General features: G+C 40.3%; 1 protein-coding gene across 7 annotated transcripts in view; it reads left to right on the forward strand.

Annotated features, from left to right (window-relative positions):
• CDK14 (cyclin dependent kinase 14) overlaps positions 1-21,222 on the forward strand; it is a 621,048-nt gene that overhangs the window by 448,865 nt on the left and 150,961 nt on the right. For all 7 annotated transcript variants that reach the window (XR_008420630.1, XM_019443275.2, XM_053898331.1 and 4 more), the window contains one exon: positions 5,073-5,136. Coding sequence is in view for 6 of the 7 variants with exons in the window: in XM_019443275.2 (XP_019298820.1) it covers positions 5,073-5,136 (64 nt within the window). In the remaining variant the exon portion in view is untranslated. The remainder of the gene's footprint in view (positions 1-5,072; positions 5,137-21,222) is intronic.

Genomic DNA, 21,222 nt, shown 5'->3' on the forward strand with positions numbered 1-21,222 from the left:
CAGAGTTAGTTGGCCAGATTTATCCTGATTGGCCAGAGTTCCTCTGTGCCAGAGTCTCTGTGAGAGACTCCTCTGACCCCTTGGCCCAGGAAAATTATTAACAGTCCTTCTTCTGCATAAACCATGGGTGTTCTTCAGGAAAAAGCTATGGACCCATTTTTAGCAGCCCTGGGACCTATACAAAAGCAAAAACTGGGAAGTGTGGGAATTTGTGGAACTGTTAAAAATTTGGAAGGGTAAGTAAGTACTTCTGACAAGCACTAGTTCTTGAGCTCTTAGCTTTTGAACTTTAGAATCTGCTTTTCTTCTGTTACTTATAAAGTAGGTATTTCAGCAGAGAGACCCTCTTTTTTCTCAGCATCTTCCTCTGCTCATCATAGAGGCCGACGTGATGGGTGGGATCTATGCTGGACCCGTCAGTGTATAAGTAAGCCCAGAAGAGTTAAGTTTGGGGTCATTAAATCATAATTCATCAGGGTCAGACAGTATAAACCTCTCCTGAGAAGGTGAGATTGTCCCTTGTTTTTCTTTACAGATGTTAAAAGTCCAGGAAATCACAGAGACACCCTTCTGGAAACTGTGTATGCATGAATATAGGGAAGTAAGACCATTTTGTAGCTTATACTTTGGCATTTACTTTCTATTACCATAAATATGCTAAAGAGTTCCACATGTTTTTCTCGATTTTAATCCCTCTCCTGAGATCTGTATCTGTATTTCCAGCAGCTCTTTACACATCCCCTATCTTGATCTGCAGGCCTTTCTACCATTTAATAAGGTCAGAATTAAACTCATTTCCCTCACCCCCAAACCTGCTTTATCACCTACATTCTTGATTTTTAACTAATAGCTTCTTATTCCCTATAAAATGGCTCTTAAGTGGTAACAAGTACATTTTACATCATGACTCACAACGCACACATATACATATACGTGCACAGATATAACATGAATAAGTTTCATAAAACAACATGCATCTTTAACATGTACGTTGTTACCTTCTGATATTATCTATTGTTTTCATCTTTATAAAAATGCTGATGTCAACACTGCATGAAATTTACAGCCCTCCCTCCCCCGCCCCTGCCAGGGGTCATGTGACCTGCAGTCTGAAAAAACCTGAGACTGAGATAAAATGCAGGCCCCATTTATTCGGTATCTGGCCCTAGCCTCCCATTCCATAACCCAGCCAACAGTCCAGTGACACCAAACTTCACTCTGTAGCCCAGACACGCCATTCACTCATTCGGTCAGCATTTACCGAGTGCATATTTGGTGCCAGGCACATAGGAGACACTAGGGATCTAAAGATGAATACTGCTCTCTCCACTCAGATGTCTACTGTGCAGTGCGGAGATAGACCAGTAATCTAACAATTGTAAGGCCGCGAGTAGGCCATATAAGGAGACTGAACAAAACCCTCAGAGATCACAAGGATCACAGCATGCAACGTGGACCAAAAATGCCAGAAAGTCTTTCATGAGCCCATGAGCTGAAGCTAGAAAAAGAAGTAGGAATTAACCTGGCCAGTGGTCGGCAGGGCATTCCAGAAGAGGAAGCCACTGTGAGAAGGCATGGAGGCACGAGCAGCATGAGAATTTGGAGAACTGAAAGTATTTTGACACAGCCTTTCCTTACAACCGGAGTCCTCTGCTGTCCCCATCCCCTGCCCCTATGCCCCTTCTCTGTACTTGGCCAACCAATACTCAATGTTCCCATGCCGCTTTTCTCCCTGGCCCCAGGGGGACTCAGGCACACCTCCACTCTGGACTGTCACCTCCCTCGCCCCAAACTTCTGAGAAAGCACTTGTGTTGAAGGCAGCCCATTGTTGCCCCAGTTCAGCTGCCTCACTGGAGGCAGACTCCAGGCAGAGCCCCAGTCTCATCCTTCTGTCTTCTGTGATGAACACAATAAATGTTAGCCTGTGAAGAGATGAACCAATGAAGGAACAGGGCAATGTACCAGCCACAGGCACAGATTTCAGGGGAAGCTGCTTAAATGACTATGTAGAAAGCTTTTTAACATATGGCATGTCTGTCATTTGAAAACTGAAAGCCCCTCAGACCTTAGCAATCTGCCTATTTACAGATGTGGGACCACATCTGAAATGTTGATGGTGCTATTTTCTTCTGCACTGTATTTGCAAAAGATTACTTTTTACTTTTAGAGAATACCTCTTTTTCTAACTTAAAAGTGTCTTGGTGGGTACCTGGGTGGCAGAGTTGGTTAAGCATCTGACTGTTGGTTTCAGCTCAGGTCATGTCTCCTGGTCATGAGATCAAGTCTTACATCAGGCTCTGCACTGACAGCCCAGAGCCTACTTGGGATTCTCTCTCTCCCCCTCCTCTGGTCAGTCTCTCTCTCTCTCTTTATCTCTCTCTCTCTCTCTCTCTCTCTCTCAAACTGAACAAATAAACTTTAACAAGAAGTGTCTTAGTCAAGTAATATAAATGAAAATCTGACATCAGAGACAACATACACCCACTTTCTTCCGAGCGCACATAGCTTATCATCTCTAACCATACCTTTAACCTAGATTGCCTTCCCAAAAAGGCTTTCACAGGAAGCAAGACTGATTTTTAACTCTTGTTTTCCTTTGCCCACTTTCTGTCCACATTGTATTTCTTGTGCAAATGGCCCAGGAGTTGTAGGCAGGAAGAAATTGAGGTGTGTAGTCTCATCAGTCAGCACTATAATAATAATTTTTTAAAAGTCTTACGGATTTTCTCTTTGCAGATGACTTTTATGAGACAGCCATAATATTTGATAATCACTTTGAAACAGAACACTGGGTGTGGACGGGAGTAGTGCCTATGAAGAAGTTTTGGTAACACAAACAGGTTTTGTAGAAACAGGTATAGTCAGGGTCATACCACTATCTTTACTAAGAGTGAGAGAAAAAGGTTCAAGTTCTGGCTGGACTTTCTGTTGCTTTTAAAACCATTAGAGGGTCTGTGTCATATGTGATAGATTGGTTGTGATCAAATCATGGTTTTGAGCTGAAACGTCCTTCCTTTAGTTGCTAATGTCCTTCACGACTTTCTTGCGGATTTTAGTGGAAGCTCAAAGTGGAGCATCACTCAGATGAGCTGTGTGCACTGGTTGTCTCCCTGTCTTGAAATAATAGTTGGAATTAGTGGGGAAAAAAGGGGGAAGTACTGGGGCACCTGGTGACTCAGTTGGTTAAGCATCTCGCTCTTGATTTCAGCCCAAGTCATGATCTCATTGGTTCATGAGTTTGAGCCCTGTATCAGGCTCTGTGCTGACAGTGAGGAGACCTGCTTGGGGTTCTCTCCCTCTCCCTCTCTCTCTGCCCCTCCCATGCTCTCTCTCTTTCAAAATGAATAAATAAATTAAAATACTTAAAAAATTTTTGTAATAAAAAATAAATTTTTTGAAAAGAAGAGGAAGTGCCTTTTGCAGACACTGTTACTGCAGTAGTTCGTGTCAGACATGGTGTCTTTGTCTCCTTTCCTATCTTACCACCACTCCCCCCCGCCCCCAGCCCTCTTGACTGTCTCCCCACCGCCCACCCAGCCCATCCATAGTGTGGCTTTCTTTGTGTAGATGTGCCTATTGATGTTACTCTTGTTTAGTGCTTGCAAAAATTAACCAGTTACAGTTAAAAAGAAAATATTATCTCATTCCAGAACCCAGATTCAGTGTTTCTGTGGGGGAACGTAATAATGTATTTAATCCTGATTCACTAGAGTAGGAAGCGGTGAGTGAAACACTCACTGTATGTGCACCGCCCTTTGACATGACAGCCCTGTCCCCTACTAAATAAATACATAAATAATCAGAGCTCTGTATTTCCTTATTGCCTAGGAGTACATGCTAGTCCTCAGATAAAGTAGAATATCTTAATTTCCTTCCATGATCTCTGTCATTCCTCCTCTTTTGCCAGCTTCTGGCTTTATCTCTTGCCCTTTCTAACCTGTTACATTGTTCGTGTTGGTCCATCATAGTTTGAGTTAACATACAGCATGTGGCACTGACTCCCCTGAACATGGAGGGGGTCACTGTATTCTCCCCCATGGCCAGTGCCTCCCTGACCTGACCCTGTTTTCTGGGGGTACTTTGAGTAACATCTAGTACTTACATAGTGCTTACTCATGCCGGGTAGTGCTCTCGCCACAAACGAGGTAGGTGCTGTTGTCATCCTCAGTTTACAAAGGAGGAAATTGAAAGTTCAGTTCAATGAGGAACCTCTGTGAGGCTATTTCTTGCCCATGATCACATGACTAGTAAGTAGGGGAGCAAGGATTTGAACCCAAGAAATCTGTCTCCAGGGGTGAGCTCCTAACCCTCCAACTCCACTGTTTTCGATCTGTGATTTACTGTGATCATGGAGTGTAACAGCGACCGCTGGTCGACCTGAATGTTCACATGGAGCGAACCCAGTTTTATGTGAGCGGTGATTGCCCTTCAGCCAGACCAAACATCGTGGTGATAGAAAAATAGATGGAGAAAGAAGGTGAAAATGTGGATGAAGAGAGGAACATGTGTAGGGAGGGCCGTATTTGGGGATGAGGAAATCCTAAGCCACATAAACATGTTAACTGAAATGAGCAATATGGCCATTAGAGAATGAGTGTCCCAAGCTGTCTGTCCTGCTTCTTTGAAACATTGTGATGCTTAGACAGAGGATTTGGGGGAAGAAATGACAGAATTCTTACAACTGTTAAATGATCAGACATCTGATACTGGAGTGAAGGACAAAAGCTCATGCAGGAATCATGAGGCACATACACATACTCTGTTCAGCTCTGTGGAGCTAATAAGTTATCATTTGAGTCCTTAGCCTACCCAGTAAGTTTGGAGCTGATGAAATGCAGCAGATTAAGCTTACTGTGTTCAGCTGCATTTGTTCAAATGCAGACATTCATCTTGGGTGGCTCTTTAGTTTTTAGTTTGGGGTTTGTTTGTACTGAAATAAAGTCCCTGGCACACGATCATGGAAAAAAATCCAGAGTTTCATCATATGTAGTGTACTGTTTTTCTACACTGGAGAGTTTTGAGTGCTTTGGAAATAATAAGTCTGTTTCCACAATTTCCTGCTCTCTACCAGGTTCTCGGAACGCCAAATGAGGACACGTGGCCTGGAGTTCATTCTTTACCACATTTTAAGCCAGGTATGTTTCACTAATTACAAATGACTAAGTGCTTCCTCTGTGCATAGTAGATAGATACGTGTTCCCCCTCAAGCGTATATATTATACCTTGAAAAATCCTGGTTACTTGCCATTGTGTATCCTGCCTATTAGTGGAGGGGCCCTTTTGTTTTTACAGTTTATTTGTCTGTAAAGATGGAATTAATGGCATTCCTCATGAGAGATTTTCACCGTATGTACCTCCTTTGAGTTGACTGGCTAATCTTAATGTAACTATTTTGTCATCAGACTAACATCCGTGTCTATAAAACAAAATTTAAATCAGGGTACTATGATCGGTCTGCGTGATTCCTTATAAAAATACTAGGAAAAGAATTAAATTGTAAAAACGAAAACTTTACATTTTGATTTGTTTTTTAAAAACTACTGATATACAGTCAATTAGTTTGAGTTTTAACATATAAAATGTTTTGAATGTCTGTTTGACAGCATGCAGTCTTTTTTAAATTTTTTTTTTCAACGTTTTTTATTTATTTTTGGGACAGAGAGAGACAGAGCATGAACAGGGGAGGGGCAGAGAGAGAGGGAGACAAAGAATTGGAAACAGGCTCCAGGCTCCGAGCCATCAGCCCAGAGCCTGATGCGGGGCTCGAACTCACGGACCGCGAGATCGTGACCTGGCTGAAGTCGGACGCTCAACCGACTGCGCCACCCAGGCGCCCCTATGCAGTCTTTTTTAGTGTAAAATATTTAAACCTCTGAACTGGAAAATCTGAGAAAAATGCCAAACCTTTAAAATAAATTGTCATTTTTTTCTTCACCAGTAGGTGGCAGTGAAGAAACTTTCAGTTCTAATGATTGCACTTTAGAGAAAGAATCTGAAACGTGGTAATTTAAAATTTTTATAGGACACATGAAAAGTTTGGAATTGGAAATTTAATGAAAATCAATGGTGTGAATTATTGTGATATAATTCTCTTGGGTTTTTTTTCTCTTTGCTCTGTTACAAAACATAGATTATAAAGTGCAGACCCACAATAAAATTACTGAAAGGGATTTTGTAGAAGATCTAATAGTCCATTATTTTATGAGGAAAAGAACTATGAATAATTTCTGTTATGGGAGCCAAGTTTATTCTCTTGCTCCTCTTCCCCTTTTTTTTGGGAACCATCAGGAATAAATTATCAATCCCAAAGAATGACTGAGTTAGGAAACTATTTTTATTCTCAGTATTTTTCTTCTGAAAGTGTACAGTGTGCTAAGAATTCTTCTATCTTCTTGGGCTGCCCCGAGGACTCTTTGTACTCTTACTGAAAATTTTAAGTTAGCTTCTATGTTCTGAAAGACTATAGAAACTTAACAATTTAAGATGGATTTTTTTCCTTCTTTTTTTTAACCAAGCGAGAAGTACCCTTTAACTGCTCCAGCTGTTCCTAATGGAATCTGAGAACACGGCTCTTTATAAATGTTCCAAATGTGGGCTGTGAAAGAAGGTTAGCTTCCCCATGTTGGTATCTAAAATCTCAAGTCCTAGGAAAATAGAGGAGAATACAAAAAGATTTTAAATAAATGAAGTTAGATGCAGAGAGGAGTAATTAAGACAGTCATTTTGGCCTGCCAAGTTTCTGCACTAGAAAAGATGGGGTGATATGTTTATTTTGGGGTGACTAGAATTAATCTTCATCAACAAGGTACAAAAGCATTTATTAAATGTGTTCTGGAAAGTACTATGATGTAGTGCAAGTTAGGCTAACAGATTGGGAACTTTATGAGATCAGGGACTGTGCATAGTTCGTATTTTAGTGTTCAATAAATATTTGTTGCCCTGAATTATACTCAATGTTTAAAACAGAAACTCTTCATATGACTTTTCGAGTGTAGAACATAGATAAATTAAGATAGTGTGTGTTTAAGTTATTTAATATTATGTACAAGTGTCAAGACAGACCATACATAAAAGGTGACAGGGAACCAGAAGGACACATTTAGATGGTAAAAGGCATGGGTGCTGAAAACAAGAAAGATATTCCACGCAAAGCTTGGGGCTTGTGGATAAGAGTAAACCTGGGGATGTCTGGGTGGCTTAGACCGACTCTTGATTTCGGCTCAGGTCATGAGCTCAGGGTTTGTGAGTTAGAGCCCCGGGTTGGGCTGTGTACTGTCAGGACAGAGCCTGCTTGGGATTCTCTTCCCTCTCTCTCTGCCCCTCCCCTGTGTTCTCAGTCTCTCTCTCAATAAATAAACTCAATCAGACCATCAGGGGAGTCCTGGTCTCTGACTTCCTGGACCTCCTCCTCCAGGGGAAGAAGAAATGCATTCCTAGAGGAGAAAAATACCAGTGCTAGGGGCTACCTGCCCCCGCCCCCCACTCTGTAACTCCTTATACTACCCCCAAAGAGTGCCTTAGAAAATCAGAGGGAAAGCAAAACAGCTTGAACCTTAAGGATATACTTTCAATAGATTTTTTTTTAGATCAGTATTAGCCTCATAGCAAAATTGAGCAGGATGTACAAAGGTTGCTCCTACATGCCTGCCCCACATACACACCCATTATCAACATCTCCCACTAGAGTGCTGCTTTTGTTACAGTTTGATAAACCTAAACTGACACATCATTATCATCATCCAAAGTTCATAGTATACATTGGGGTTCACTGTTGGTGTTGTGTGTTCTGTGGGTTTGGACCAATGTATAATGACATGTATGCACCATAATAGTATCCTATAGAGTAGTTTAACTGCCCTAAAGATCCTCTGTGCTTTGCCTGTCCTTCCTCCCTAACCTCCTAACCCTTAGCAACCACTTTTTTAATTTATTTTTATTTTTTTAAATTTTTTAATGCTTATTTATTATTGAGAGACAGAGAGGGGCAGAGCATGAGTATGGAAGAGGCAGAGAGATGGGGAGACACAGAATCCGAAGCAGGCTCCAGACTCTGAGCTCTCAGCGCAGAGCCCAATGCGGAGCTCGAACTCACAAACTGCAAGATCATGACCTGAGCTGAAATTGGACACTTAACCAACTGAGCCACCCAGGCGCCCCACCACTTTTTTTAAAATTGTCTCCATAGTTTTGCCTTTTCCAGAATGTCATAAAGTTGAAATCATACAGGGTGTTGCCTTTTCAGATTGGCTTCTTTCACTTAGTAATATGCACTGAAATTGTCTTCATGTTTCCTCACGGCTTGATTTCTTCTTAGTGCTAAATATCCCATTATCATGATATATTTCAGTTTACTTATCCATTCACCTACTGAAGGACACCTTAATTGTTTTAAGTTTTGGCAGTTATGAATAAAAATGCTATAAATACCTGTGTGCAGGTTTTTGTATGGACATAAGCTTCCAGCTCGTTTGGGCAGCTACCAAGGAGTGTGGTCACTAGATCATACATACTTGGCTTAATTTTTTAATAGCTAATAAATTTAAGCAACTCAAGATATCAAATAATATGAAAAAGAAGATGCAAAGCCTTCCCAACCCTGTCTGCCATCCTCCCACTTCCCCAGAACCACTGCCCCCACCACAGGCCCCCCTTTTATTACTTTCCAATATTAAACACAATTTTGGGTCTTTCTTGTCTCATTAATGCATCCTGTAAGTCTTGTCCTATTATTGTATAGAGGAAGCCAGTGCATTGTTTTCCATTGTATGGATTGAACCAATTCCCTCCTTATCAACATTTGGGTTGTTTCCAGACTTTTGCTATTATAAATATCATAACCCTGTACATATATGTATATGTATACATACATGTATATATGTGTATATATATATATATATATATATATACACACATGTTGCATGCCTGCAGGTATATCTTGAAGGATAAATTACCAGAGGTAGGCTTAAATATCAATACATATACAAAATTGTAATTTTGAGCACTCTGTCAAATTGCTGTCCAAAGAAATGGTGCCAGTTGGCCAGCAATATATGAGATATATACATAATATAATATATTACCAGCAATATATGAGAATGCTGCTTCTCCATTTCAGAATTTTTAGAGTTTGCCAGTCTGTTAGGTGACAAACGGAATCTCAACACAACTTTTAATTTCATTCTCCTTTTTATATGAGGTTGAGCATCTTTTCATATGTTTGAAGATCACTTTAATTTCCTTTCCTGTGAATAGTTAATATCTTTTACCCAATTTACACTTGAGTTGTATGTTGTTTTCTTATCAATTTCTATGGGTTCTTTACATATTGAAGAAAGCAATTTTGAAAAGAATTCTTACTCTCATGTCTTACTTGACTTGCTTAACTGAATAAATTTTGCCTCATGAGAACAAAAGCTATGGTGGTTTAGAACAGTGCAGTCATTACATTTTTTAAAAGATCAGTTGCTATTAGAAATATATGTACAAATTTCTATATATGTACCTTTTAAGAAAACTGTTTTCAAATGAGTTATTTTATAGCTATGATCAAGGTTATGAATAAAAGCTACAAAGTTGCGTCTCTTGCTTTTAACATATTCTACTCTAAATACCTAAAAGGCCTTTTTTGTTATTGTTTTTTTTAATTAACTTATCCTTATAGTTAACTTCTATAGAATAAGTCCAATTTCTTTATTTATTCAACAATATTTATTGAGTACCATGTGTATGGCTAGGGAGTGGGGATATTGCAGTGAAAAAAAAACCACACAAGATCCCTGACAGATAGGAGACACATGTAATACATAAAATATATAGTATACTATGTGGCAATGAGTACTCTGGAGGGAAATAGAGGAAGAAATGGGGGCACTTCACAATTTTAAATTTTAATGTAATCAAAGAAGACCTCACTGAAAAGATGACATTTTACTCCAGGACATGAGAGAGAGAGGGCCACGAAAATATTTGCAGGAAGAACTTTCCAGACAGAACAGCAAGTACAAAGAGGTCCTAAAGTGGGAAGAGGAGAGTATAAAATCAGGTCAGACACAGCAAGGACTGTGCTAATAGGATTCCATCACCATGTACTCTGAACCAGATAGAAAGTGCTGGAAGATTTTGAATAAGTCTGCATACGACCTGGATTGCAGTTTACTAAGATTACCCTGTCTCTTGTGTTGAGAATTGGGGCCCAGGCACAAGCAGGGAGACCAGCGAGGAGACTGTGGCAGGAGTCTAGGAGAGAGATAAAATGTGCCATGAATAAAACTACGTTACCTTCTCAACTTCTTGGTTTAGGAGAGAATTTAACATGGTTTTCCCTTGGAAAGTATGGCAAAACTAGAGAAACATTTTTAAGAACAATTGCCAAAATATTAAAAGAACAATTGGGTAACATCTGGGTCTTTTTCTTTAGTATTCAGCCTGTATACACAGGCTGCTGACCTCTTCTGCTCTTAACATTTCTGCTGACACCAAATTCCTCAACCTCATTCCTTAACCTCCTATGGGAATTTGCTTATTCCCATAGCAACCAGGCAGCCAGGACAGGCCACTGCTGCATAAAATAAATAAGTCAATATGTAACACACACGTGCACACACTTATACATACACGTTTGTGTTACATATAATAAGGAGTCTGACTGTGGGAGGTGCTGTTTTTCCATCATTTCCTTCTATTTAAATTTCTCTTCAAAGAAGTGGGAAGTGAGTCTGTTGCTTTGAACCTATTGCTTTCCTGTTTCTTTTCCCTCAAAGAAAAGTTCTGTGGTTCTGTGGTATATGGTCTAAAAGTAGGGGTCTCTCCCTCCCCTTTTTCCTTCCTCTCCCCGTCTCCCTCTCTTACATCAGAGTGTCTCCTTTTATCACCATGCTCAGACGCTTGCTGAGGGCCAGCCTCAGAGGCAAGAGGTTATTCTTAGAACTTCAGTAATTCTCTCGTATCTGATTATATTAGATTCATCAGAGGCCAAGCCCCATTCCCTAACACAAAGTAAAAGCCCACTGTAAAACTAAGACAATTTTCGCTTCGCTTGTTTCATAGTTACACGTTAATGGGACACTTGCACACAAGGCTCAGTGCCTTGGTTTCCCTCTGCGATAGTAAGAAGCTTCCCCACGTGAATCCCAGGATCACTTTCTCCTGCCTGCCTCGCCTACCGCTCCTTTGCTTTGACAGAGGCAACATGGTTTATATGTCTCCGGTGAAATGATCCCTGAAATTCTTTGTTATATAAGACAGAGTTAGCATTACGGTTTTTAAAAAACACATCGCATACATATTTGATGTGTTGTTTTATGCTTTGCAGGTTTGTGATAATCCTAAATCAGGGTAGAACATAGGTAGACATTGGAGGCTCTCCAGGCTGGTGGAATTGGGGTGGGTGACTGGAGTGCTGAGAAGACTTTGGAATTTCCTTCTGTTGAGGAAGACCCTCGGGGCTGGGAGCATAAGCACTGTTTTGGTTGTGCTGTAACTATTTAAGCAAATTGAACGTTACAGCCTCCTTTGTAAGGTTAGGAACCTGAGGTCAGAGATGTGAAGGGGCTTCCAAAGTGGATGTAGACCCTAAGTCTTCCTGGGTTTCATTTCAGTGCTCTTTTTTTTCCCAGCATATACCATGGAAGATCATGCTACTGGATCTGTACCCTAATTACTGTATCATGATTTCTCATTGACTTTTTTCCAATGAGAGTTGTATTGACAGTTAGTCTATAAAGAAAATAACAGAAAACTAGAGAGGATCTGATCTCTGGATTTAGTGAAATACATAGAACCACAAATACCTCTTTGTATAAAGAGGTTTGGCCTCAAAATAACATGGAGACTCCAATGTATGATACTTTTATTCATCTCTTAAGTGCTTCCAACAAAAGGGGCATTCAAACAGCATTCAGTTAGTGACAAATTATTATTCAGGAGTTTAAAAAAGGAAAGCACTGTAAAATTCAGAAAGAAAAAATGTTGCTAGACCATAAGCAATTAAAAGAAATAAAATTTAGATTAAAATATATCTATGTTCCCAAATCAAGCTAGAGTACAGAGTATTTCTAAAGTGATATTATTCCTTTGAAAAAGTTATCTAATACAAGAAGCTGTTTGATTAAGGAAAATTTGATGAAGATAGAATGTTTTTCAATGAATGAAGTGAAATAAAAGAAAAATTTGCCATCAGAGGCAAATTGCAGAATGGTAGTATTTTAAACATTCTGTGCCCAAAACTAAGCCCACAGACATATTGACCTTGAAGGCAACATTTAAATATGGACTTAGTTACAGACAGAGAAAGACAAATACCATATGCTTTCACTTAAATGGGGTTGGTTGCCAGAGGGGAGGCGGGAAGGGTATGGGCCAACTGGGTGATGGGCACTAAGGAAGGCACTTGTGATGAGCACTGGTGTTGTATGTAAGTAATGAATTACTACATACACCTGCAAGTATTTGTTTCTACACCTGAAACGAATATTACCTTGTATGTTAACAAACTGGGATTTAAATAAAAACTTGAAAAAATAAAAAACAAATGAATAAATGAAAAGCAGAAACAGACCCATAAATACAGAGAGCAGACTGATGATTGCCAGAGGCAAGAGTGTGGGGGGAGCAAAATGGGTGAAGTGGAGTGGGAGATACAGGCTTCCAGCTATGGAATGAGTAAGTCATGGGAATAAAAAACACAGCACAGGGATTAATATAGCCAATTGTATTGTAAAAGTGTTGTATGGGGACAAAAGGCCACTACACTTGTGAGCACAACATAATGTATGCAGATGTTGAATTATGTTTATTCGCCTGAAACTAATGTAACATTGTGTTGTAAATTATACTTAACTTTTTAAAAAAAGAAATGAATAAAATTATGTGCAGAGCACGAGGATAATAGAAAAGAAATAAAAGAAATCTAAAAATATAGATAGATACTATGACTTATAATTGGGTGAAGAACTTCTCAAGTCCTGCCTATTCACAGGCCTGACTGGGGCCCAAAAGCTAAATCCAGACTTAATTCCAGAGGGAACATATAAATTCTTTCAGAAATAGGATGCCATGGTGACAACACCTTACATTTTATGTGGCATTTTATTATTTACACAGCATTTTAATGTATTACCTCAATTGGTATTTAGAATAACTCTGAGTTATTATAATGTTGTTGCCCTAAAACTTTTATCCCATTTTACAGACAAGAAACTGAAGCATAGAGAGATTGGGTGGCTTGCCCAAGGCTACATCTCCAGGATGTGGTGAAATCAAAACTCAACCCCACACGGGTTGCCAGTTCCCAGCCTGGTATTCTCACCCCTATCTTCAAATCGTTTTCCCGAACACAAGGGTATGAGGGAGAACTGTTAGGCTTTCCTCAGCCCTGCTTTACGTCACCTTGGGAAGATCTATACCTTCTTATAGATACGAGAACCATCCTCCACCTGCTAAGAGGGGCATCTTTTTAAACCCTTTAGCCCTGTGCTTCCAATAAATTGTCAGCCCCAAAAAGCCCCCTGTGGATGTTTAGCTTCAGATATTCAGTCCTTAGTACATATTACGGGAATTACCCAGTTTCATGAATGCAGAGCTAAGGAAGTTTGGACCCTTAGCCTTGACTCACATTCTTGGCTTTCCCCTAGTCTTTAAGAAGGTGATGGAAAGGGGCGCCTGAGTGGCTCAGTCAGTTAAGCGACCGACTTCAGCTCAGGTCGTGATCTCACGGTTGGTGACTTTTGAGCCCCGAGTCAGGCTCTGTGCTGACAGCTCAGAGCCTGGAGCCTGTTTCGGATTTTGTGTCTCCCTCTCTCTCTGCCCCGCCCCTGCTCACGCTCTGTTTCTCTCTGTCTCTCAATAACAAATAAATGTTAAAAAGAAATTGAAAAAAAAAAAGAAGGTTGAGAGAAAAGCAGAAACTGTTGTGTGGAATATTCAGTGCAGGAAGATTGAAAGGAGGACATCTTCATGCCAGGATGTTGCCCTTCAGAGACCACACCTTTAATCAGGGAACCCCTGTGGACATGCAGAGACATCTTCCTTGCTCTTGCAGAAGAATAATGTCTGCTCCATCCCACTCACAAAGTCCTATGGAAATTAAATGAGATAATGTATTTTTACATTCTCTTTTTCACTTTGTATTTTCTTTTCTTCTACCTATCCTTAAGAAGATTTGAGCTAACTGTATAATTGATATAAAAGTACTTTTAAGCTGCTAAAGGCATGTAACTACAAAATAATATTTTGTACCATTTATATAGTGTCCTCTGCCTGGTATTTCTTTTCCCACTCGCTCTTTATGCTTTATCTCAAGAATCATTTTTTATGCCTTTTTTTTATATTGATTGATAGCAACTGTAATGACCATAGGTTACATCTGGGTGCACAAGAGTCTAACTATGTGATGGTTATAAAAGTGGACTTTAAAAATTATTATGCAAATATCTGACTCTTATCTCAGATTTTATTGCTAAAAACTCCATGGGTCTGCTTAAGGATTAGGACATTTAGACTCTCTCCACCCACCATCAACCTCCGTCTTCTCCAAGTTTGTAGTTCCTCCTCCCACCAATAAATGCCACTCTGGTCACATAGTGAAAAAGCCAGTTAATGAGTAAATTTATGAATGAAGTGAACTTTATAAAACAGAGAAAGATTTAGAAAAGGTTAAACATGACAGGAAGGGAAGATTGCCTTTATTTTTTCGCACTCTCTGATTGTGGCAGTAATGCTGGGACGTCACAGGTCGCTGCAAGTGGGGGAGAGCATGCCAACATTGAGAGGCCACATTCAATCAGCAGTAACGTGCTTCAGATACTGTCGTGGTTTGGATTCTTTTCAAGTCCGCCACTACGTGCCAGGTAGCACCGTAGGGCCTGAGGACACAGTTGTGAGCAAAGCAGATAAAACCTCTTTCCGTGTGGAGCTTATGTGCTAATGGAGAATCAGAGAGCAGGAAGCTTACAATTTGGTGTGGCTGGAGAAATGTGACCATGAAAAGCCACAGGTGATTCATAGGGGTGGGTTCTGGAAGGCCAAGGTGAGGAGTTAGGATTTTATTTGAAGTCTAAGAAGAAATCACTGAGCAGGGAAGGTTGTTGAGCAGAGAAGGAAGCTGATGTTCTATGTTTTCAAAAGGACCCACTGGCTACAAAACAGCACGGCCTATTGCACAGATGGAAAGGGGCCGCACCTAAAAAGCATTAAGTCCTCTTGACTGGGAATTTTTGTCTACAGCTCTGGGTTGAGAAGGATCTATAACGGAAAGCATGAGCTTGGGGGAAATTATTGTCACAGCAGTTAACAGTGATGCCATAGACATGGGGGATAGAGCTGACCAAGGATGTGTTTTGAAGTAAGCCATAGAAATGGCCCATGCTATAAAATAAAAATAAGAAACAGCCCAAAATCTTGATAATCACTAAAAAACATAAAATAACGGTTCAGTTCCTCCCCAGGAGGCAGATCTGTGGGGGGAAATACCTTTATGAATTGTAAAAACCCATTTCAGTGCAAAGCAGGGACTATCTGTACTTATTTTCTCTGTATCTACTTGAAGAATTCCCCATGTATTTTCACTAGAGGGCATCAATAATGATACAAATTAGCAGAGCGTCTAGAAAATGCCAAAGAAAATGTAATAAGATTACAATTTCAAGGAGAAATGAAGTTCTTCTGATTGCAGCCTTATCAAAACAAAACAAAACGAAATGGAATCCTAAGTAGACTGGTTTCATTACTCCCACTCTTGGAAGTTCATAAAATTCAGTTGGGGAATTATCCACACCTCATCTCACCAAAGTTGTCTGGAATGCCAGTCACCAAGTAAAGATTTCTCCATCTCTTTAATAATCCTACTGCCCACCCTCAAAGAACTAAAATCCTTGTATTCTGTCCAATATGTGTCATTTGGTTAACATCATGTCTAAGAAGAGAACTAGAAATTTAGCCTACAAGTGAGATCAGAATCAAATGAAGATATGGATGATTTTGAAGGTACTGAAATAATTGTCATCTCCTTTAAAAAATAGAACACTTGAGTTGTTATAATGCCATTCACATTACCGTAAACCAGCCATACGCTTGTCATTGCTTTGTTGTTTTATGTTACTGCTTTGTTGTTTTATTGCTTTGTTGCTTTGATGTTTTATATTTATCCTGTTCACCATAATGCCAGCAAATTTATAACTAGAAATCTATGCATTGCAAAAGGTCCTCCATGTACCCCGACCCTGAACTTTTAAACATGTTTCCAGAAACGTTAAAAATCAAGATCTTAGGGAGACAGATAATTGGAAGTTCAGATCTAAAACAAGACAAATTGATTCCTATGTGCAAGTGGGGTCTGACCACAGTACCTTGCGTAGTTAACTGTGTCTCCAGGTAAGGAGTGGGACCCCACAGGTCTAAGCCTTGCACAGTTAGCCATCCTGAGCAGTAATTCTACACAACTGTGAGAGATTCATGACTAAGTGATTGAACCAAGGGTATGATGAAGGAAGGATTTTGTCTCCTCTGTCCCTGGGACTTTAGAAGTGCACAGAGAACAGTATGGTGCTCATAACTTGAGAATTTGTGAAAAATTTTTAGCATTTGAGAATTCTTAGAAACACAGAATAATGACAGAACATCGAGGTGCTAGTTGATTGGTGATGCTATTTGCATTGTACAGTTTTTGACTGTTTGCCAAATGCTTTCATGTACATTCTCTCACGAGGTCATCAAAAGAGGGCCAAAGACAGGAAGATGCATGAAGCTGAAGCTCCGTGAGGAAAGCCCCACAAGGTAGCATGGGGCCAGAACCACACACAGCAGTCAATGCTGCCATGATAGGATTCAGAAAAAAAAAAAACACTGCTAAGTCAGTGCCAAACATAGACAAGTTGTCTGTTAATTGCTCATACCTGTGTGGTGAGCTGGGTTTCAGCTGATTTTGTCCTGGTTTTTTGCAGGGTTCTCCTCCAAGATAGATGCAGGTTGGGTTCTGGTCTTTCCACACATCTCTCATCCTCCTTGGAATGGCAGCTATGAAATAGTGCTCTTCCTGTGACAAGACAGGGAGAGCACAATGCCACAGACACATTTCAAACCTCCACTGTGTCAATACCACTGACATCCATTGTTCACGCCAAATGTCATATCCATGGGGCAGAGACGCAAACCCCACACCTGAAGTAGGGGTGAAGAGAGGGACGAGAAAGAAATATTTACTGAATAATGATCTAATCTCCCATACTAGGGTTTATGACTTCTAGGCTTATCAGCTACCCCTGACTAAAATAAGTGAATCAGCCTTGATTTGTTTAAAATGATGTTGATTTTAAAAACTTCTTCAGACCATTATCGTATGGCTCCTGCAAGACAAATCCATGACTATGGAATAATAACTGTTCTCCTGGTATAGAGGTTAAAGGAAAGATCTTTATTTATTTATTTATGATGCAAGTAATATTTCACCCCCAAATATCCAAGTAAGGCATGATAGACTGATGACTAATAATTAGCTCAGTTGTAAGACCTGAGGAAATCTCCTTCACTTACACTTGTCCTTGAGACAGCGCTGTCAGAACATCTTTGTAGCTGACAGACAATGATAATGTTTGCAATGGAGGTTATTAAGAAAGAACATACATGTGTATGTATGCAGATGCTTTCACCTCTAGAGCCAGCTTTGTAAATCCAACTAATAATCTCTCGATTGTTAAAAAGGACAATCGCTATTCTCTCAGAATACTAATCCTTGCTCTCCACTAGTGCATTAAAAATCACAGAATTACATGTAAGGATTTAGAAAAGTATTGAAGTGTCTGTGATTTTTATTCATTTCTTTAACTGTCACCTCAAGAGGGGTACTTTAGGAAAACTTGAGCATTTATCCTCCCTAGAGTAATACTGCTTTCAATATGCAGTATGTCTGCCTTGGGTAGGGATAACTTCATGATGCAAGAGGGTCAGTTTTTCAAGCATATCAATAATAGTTGTGATAGTAGTAGTAATAGCTAGCAAGTATTGAATGTTTATTGTGCTTCAGACACTTATCAGCTCTTGAGATGCATTTCCTTATTGAACACTCACAGTAAATTTACAAAGTAGGTACTGTCACTACTCCCACCTGTGATAGAGAGAAACTGAGACACCAAAAGGTTGGTGTTGTTGTTGTTGTTGTTATGTTGTTATGTTGTTAAGTGTTATGTCCAAGGTACTAGAACCTGGAAGACATTGTCTGGCATTTCCTATGAACACAAGACAGATATGCTCTCCTAGGCAAAAAGCTAATGCACTGACAGCATATGGAAAATGCAATGGGAGTGGGGAGAGTATTGTTTGTGTGCATGTTTTTTTTAAGACTTTTTTATAGCGCTTTTAGGTTCACAGCAAAACTGAGCAGAAGGTAGAGAGATTTTCCACATATACCCTGTCTGCACAAAGTCACAGCTTCCCAGCTTCCCTGTTATCCACAATCCCCCCATGAGAGTAGTAAATCTGTTATAATCGATGAACCTACCTTGACACATCATTATAACCCAGAGTCCATCGTTTATGTTAAAGTTCACTCTTGGTGAACATTGTACATTCAACGGGTTTGGACAAATGTATAATGGCATGTATTCACTGTTACAGTATCCTATAGAATAATTTCACCCTGAAGAGTCCTCTGTGCATGGCCCACTCTTCCCTTCCTCTCCCCTAACCCTGGCAACCACTGATCTTTTTACAGTCTCTGTAGTTTTGCCTTTTCCAGAATGTCATATACTTGGAAGTGTGCATGTTTTGTATTGCTGGTTACAGAAGTTTTGATCTCTTTGTGCTGCTGCTGGCTTTGTGCATTGTTGAGGTCAAATGTCAAGTCTCTTCCAACAGAGACACAGAAAGGTGTTACGGTATAGTGGCTAAGAGCATGGACTCCACATCGAGACCGTCTGGGTTCAAATCCCAGCTCTGGGGGTGCCTGGGTGGCCCAGTCGGTTAAGTGTCTGACTCTTCAGCTCAGGTCATGATGTCATGATTTTGTGGGTTAGAGCCCCACATTGGGCTTCGTGCTGATGGTGTGGAGTCTGCTTGGGATTCTCTCTCTCCCTCTCTCTCTCTGCCCCTCCCCACTCATGCGCGCTCTCTCTCTCTCTCTCTCTCTCAGTAAGTAAACTTTAAAAAATCCCAGCTCTACTATTTGTGAGCTGTGTAACATGGACATGGCGCCCGGTGTCTTGCTACCTCAGTTTCTCTATGTGTAAAATGGAGGTAACCATAGCCCCTCCCCCATAGTGTTGGCATGAAGACTAAAGTGAATTCCTATTTGCAAACTACTTAATATACAAAAAATGTTTGCTAAATATCAAATAGGAGGCTTGGGTATCCCGGCTCTTCAGTAACAAACAGTAAGTAGACTGGGAACAGAGTCCTGGTTCCTCTTCTGCCACTAGCCTGTATCATGGCCTCAGGCCACTCAACCTTTCCAACTTCAGTTTACTCATACATACAATGAAGCAGTTAGACTACCTGATTGCTCACACTGCCTGGGGGAGGTGCTGAGTGCCCTCTCTTTCTCCCTTAGGAGAGTTTAGATAGAGGTGTGAGTGGGGACCCATGGAGAGTAAGATGCAAAACCTTTCTTTTCCTTTCTTTTCTGGGAGCTGTAGAGATATGTTCTTATTTATGAATAGTACACTGTAGACTTTCATATGATTAAACTTTAATGGTTAAACTTTACTTCTCTAGAGAAAAACAGTGTATGGAAAGGGAAGCGTTCCATGACTTTTAGGTTGGATAGTTTGAAGACCGTCAGGGAATACGCACTCACAAAGCCACATTTGCGTGTGTGTTAGAAAAGCCAAGACAGGGGCGCCTGGGTGGCTCAGTCGGTTAAGCATCCGACTTCAACTCAGGTCACGATCTCGCGGTCCATGAATTCGAGCCCCGCGTCGGGCTCTGGGCTGATGGCTCGGAGCCTGGAGCCTGCTTCAGATTCTGTGTCTCCCTCTCTCTCTCTGCCCCTCCCCCGTTCATGCTCTGTCTCTCTGTCTCAAAAATAAATAAACGTTAAAAAAAAAAAAAAAAAGCCAAGACATGAGAAGTAAAAATATTTAATGAATATAGTAGAACGTTTGTTTCCGAAAGTTGCTCAGAGATTACTTATTTTAAAACTCACCCTGTTAGGAATTAAAAGCTGATCTGCTGCATCCAGGGTGGGTCAGAGTGCTTCAGTCTCCTCTGTCTACTTCTGAGGGTGACTGCTCAGCATTTTGAGATAGCCCTCTGGGTGACAGAGACAGTGGAGTTCTGTTCAGCATTAATATGTCATGTCACAACCTCTGGTTGATAACACTGGAGCTGTATCAAATCTCAGTCATTATGTACTTTGGGGATATCACGTGTGTTAAAACTGAATTGCAGTTGTGCAAACATACACATTATTTCTAAACTGCCCATTTGGGTCACTCTGCTTTTTTGGAGTTGAAATATTTAAAATCCCCTTATTTTGCAACAAGTTTAGCCCTCTCTGTCTGGGGTAAACTTTCATCTTCTGTGCAGGAGTGCTGCTTTACTTCTGTTCTAAGAGCTGTAGATAGATAGTTTAAACCCGACTTTTCTATGTCCTGATAGGACTATCAACTGAAATGTTCAGCACTGGCTCAGTTTTCCTAATAAAAGAAAGTAAAGTGCATGAAAATTCTTCCACATACTTGTAAATACAGTTTTCTTTTATTGATGATCCATTAGTATCAGTCCCATGTTTTACTGTGGGCTACTTATGATGACATGTTTTGTGCATTACTATATGTCCACAGTGCTAGAACAGGCCCTGGCAGACAGTAGGCACATGATAAATATTTGTAGAATAAATGAGAGAAAGAAAGAATACTCATGCCTCCCATCCTAAAGGACTTAAGAATATTATATGTTACATCAACAAGTAATAAGAGTGATTGAAATGTCACCAGAGTGGGGGCGCCTGGGTGGCTCAGTCGTTAAGCATCCGACTTTAGCTCAAATCATGATCTCAAGGTTTGTGAGTTTGAGCCCCGTGACAGGATCTGTGCTGACAGCTCAGAGCCTGGAGCCTGCTTCGGATTCTGTGTCTCCCTCTCTCTCTGCCCCTTCTCTGCTCACACTCTCTCTCTCAAAAATAAATGAACGTAAAAAAAATTAAAAATGAAATGTCACCAGAGTGATTCATAACTGTGTTCATTGTTCACCTTCTAAAGAACCAGAGCCTTTTTGCCTCACCGAAATAATCC

Source organism: Panthera pardus, unplaced genomic scaffold, assembly GCF_024362965.1.
Source record: "Panthera pardus isolate Hobbes unplaced genomic scaffold, ASM2436296v1 HiC_scaffold_8, whole genome shotgun sequence".
Lineage (NCBI taxonomy): Eukaryota > Metazoa > Chordata > Mammalia > Carnivora > Felidae > Panthera > Panthera pardus.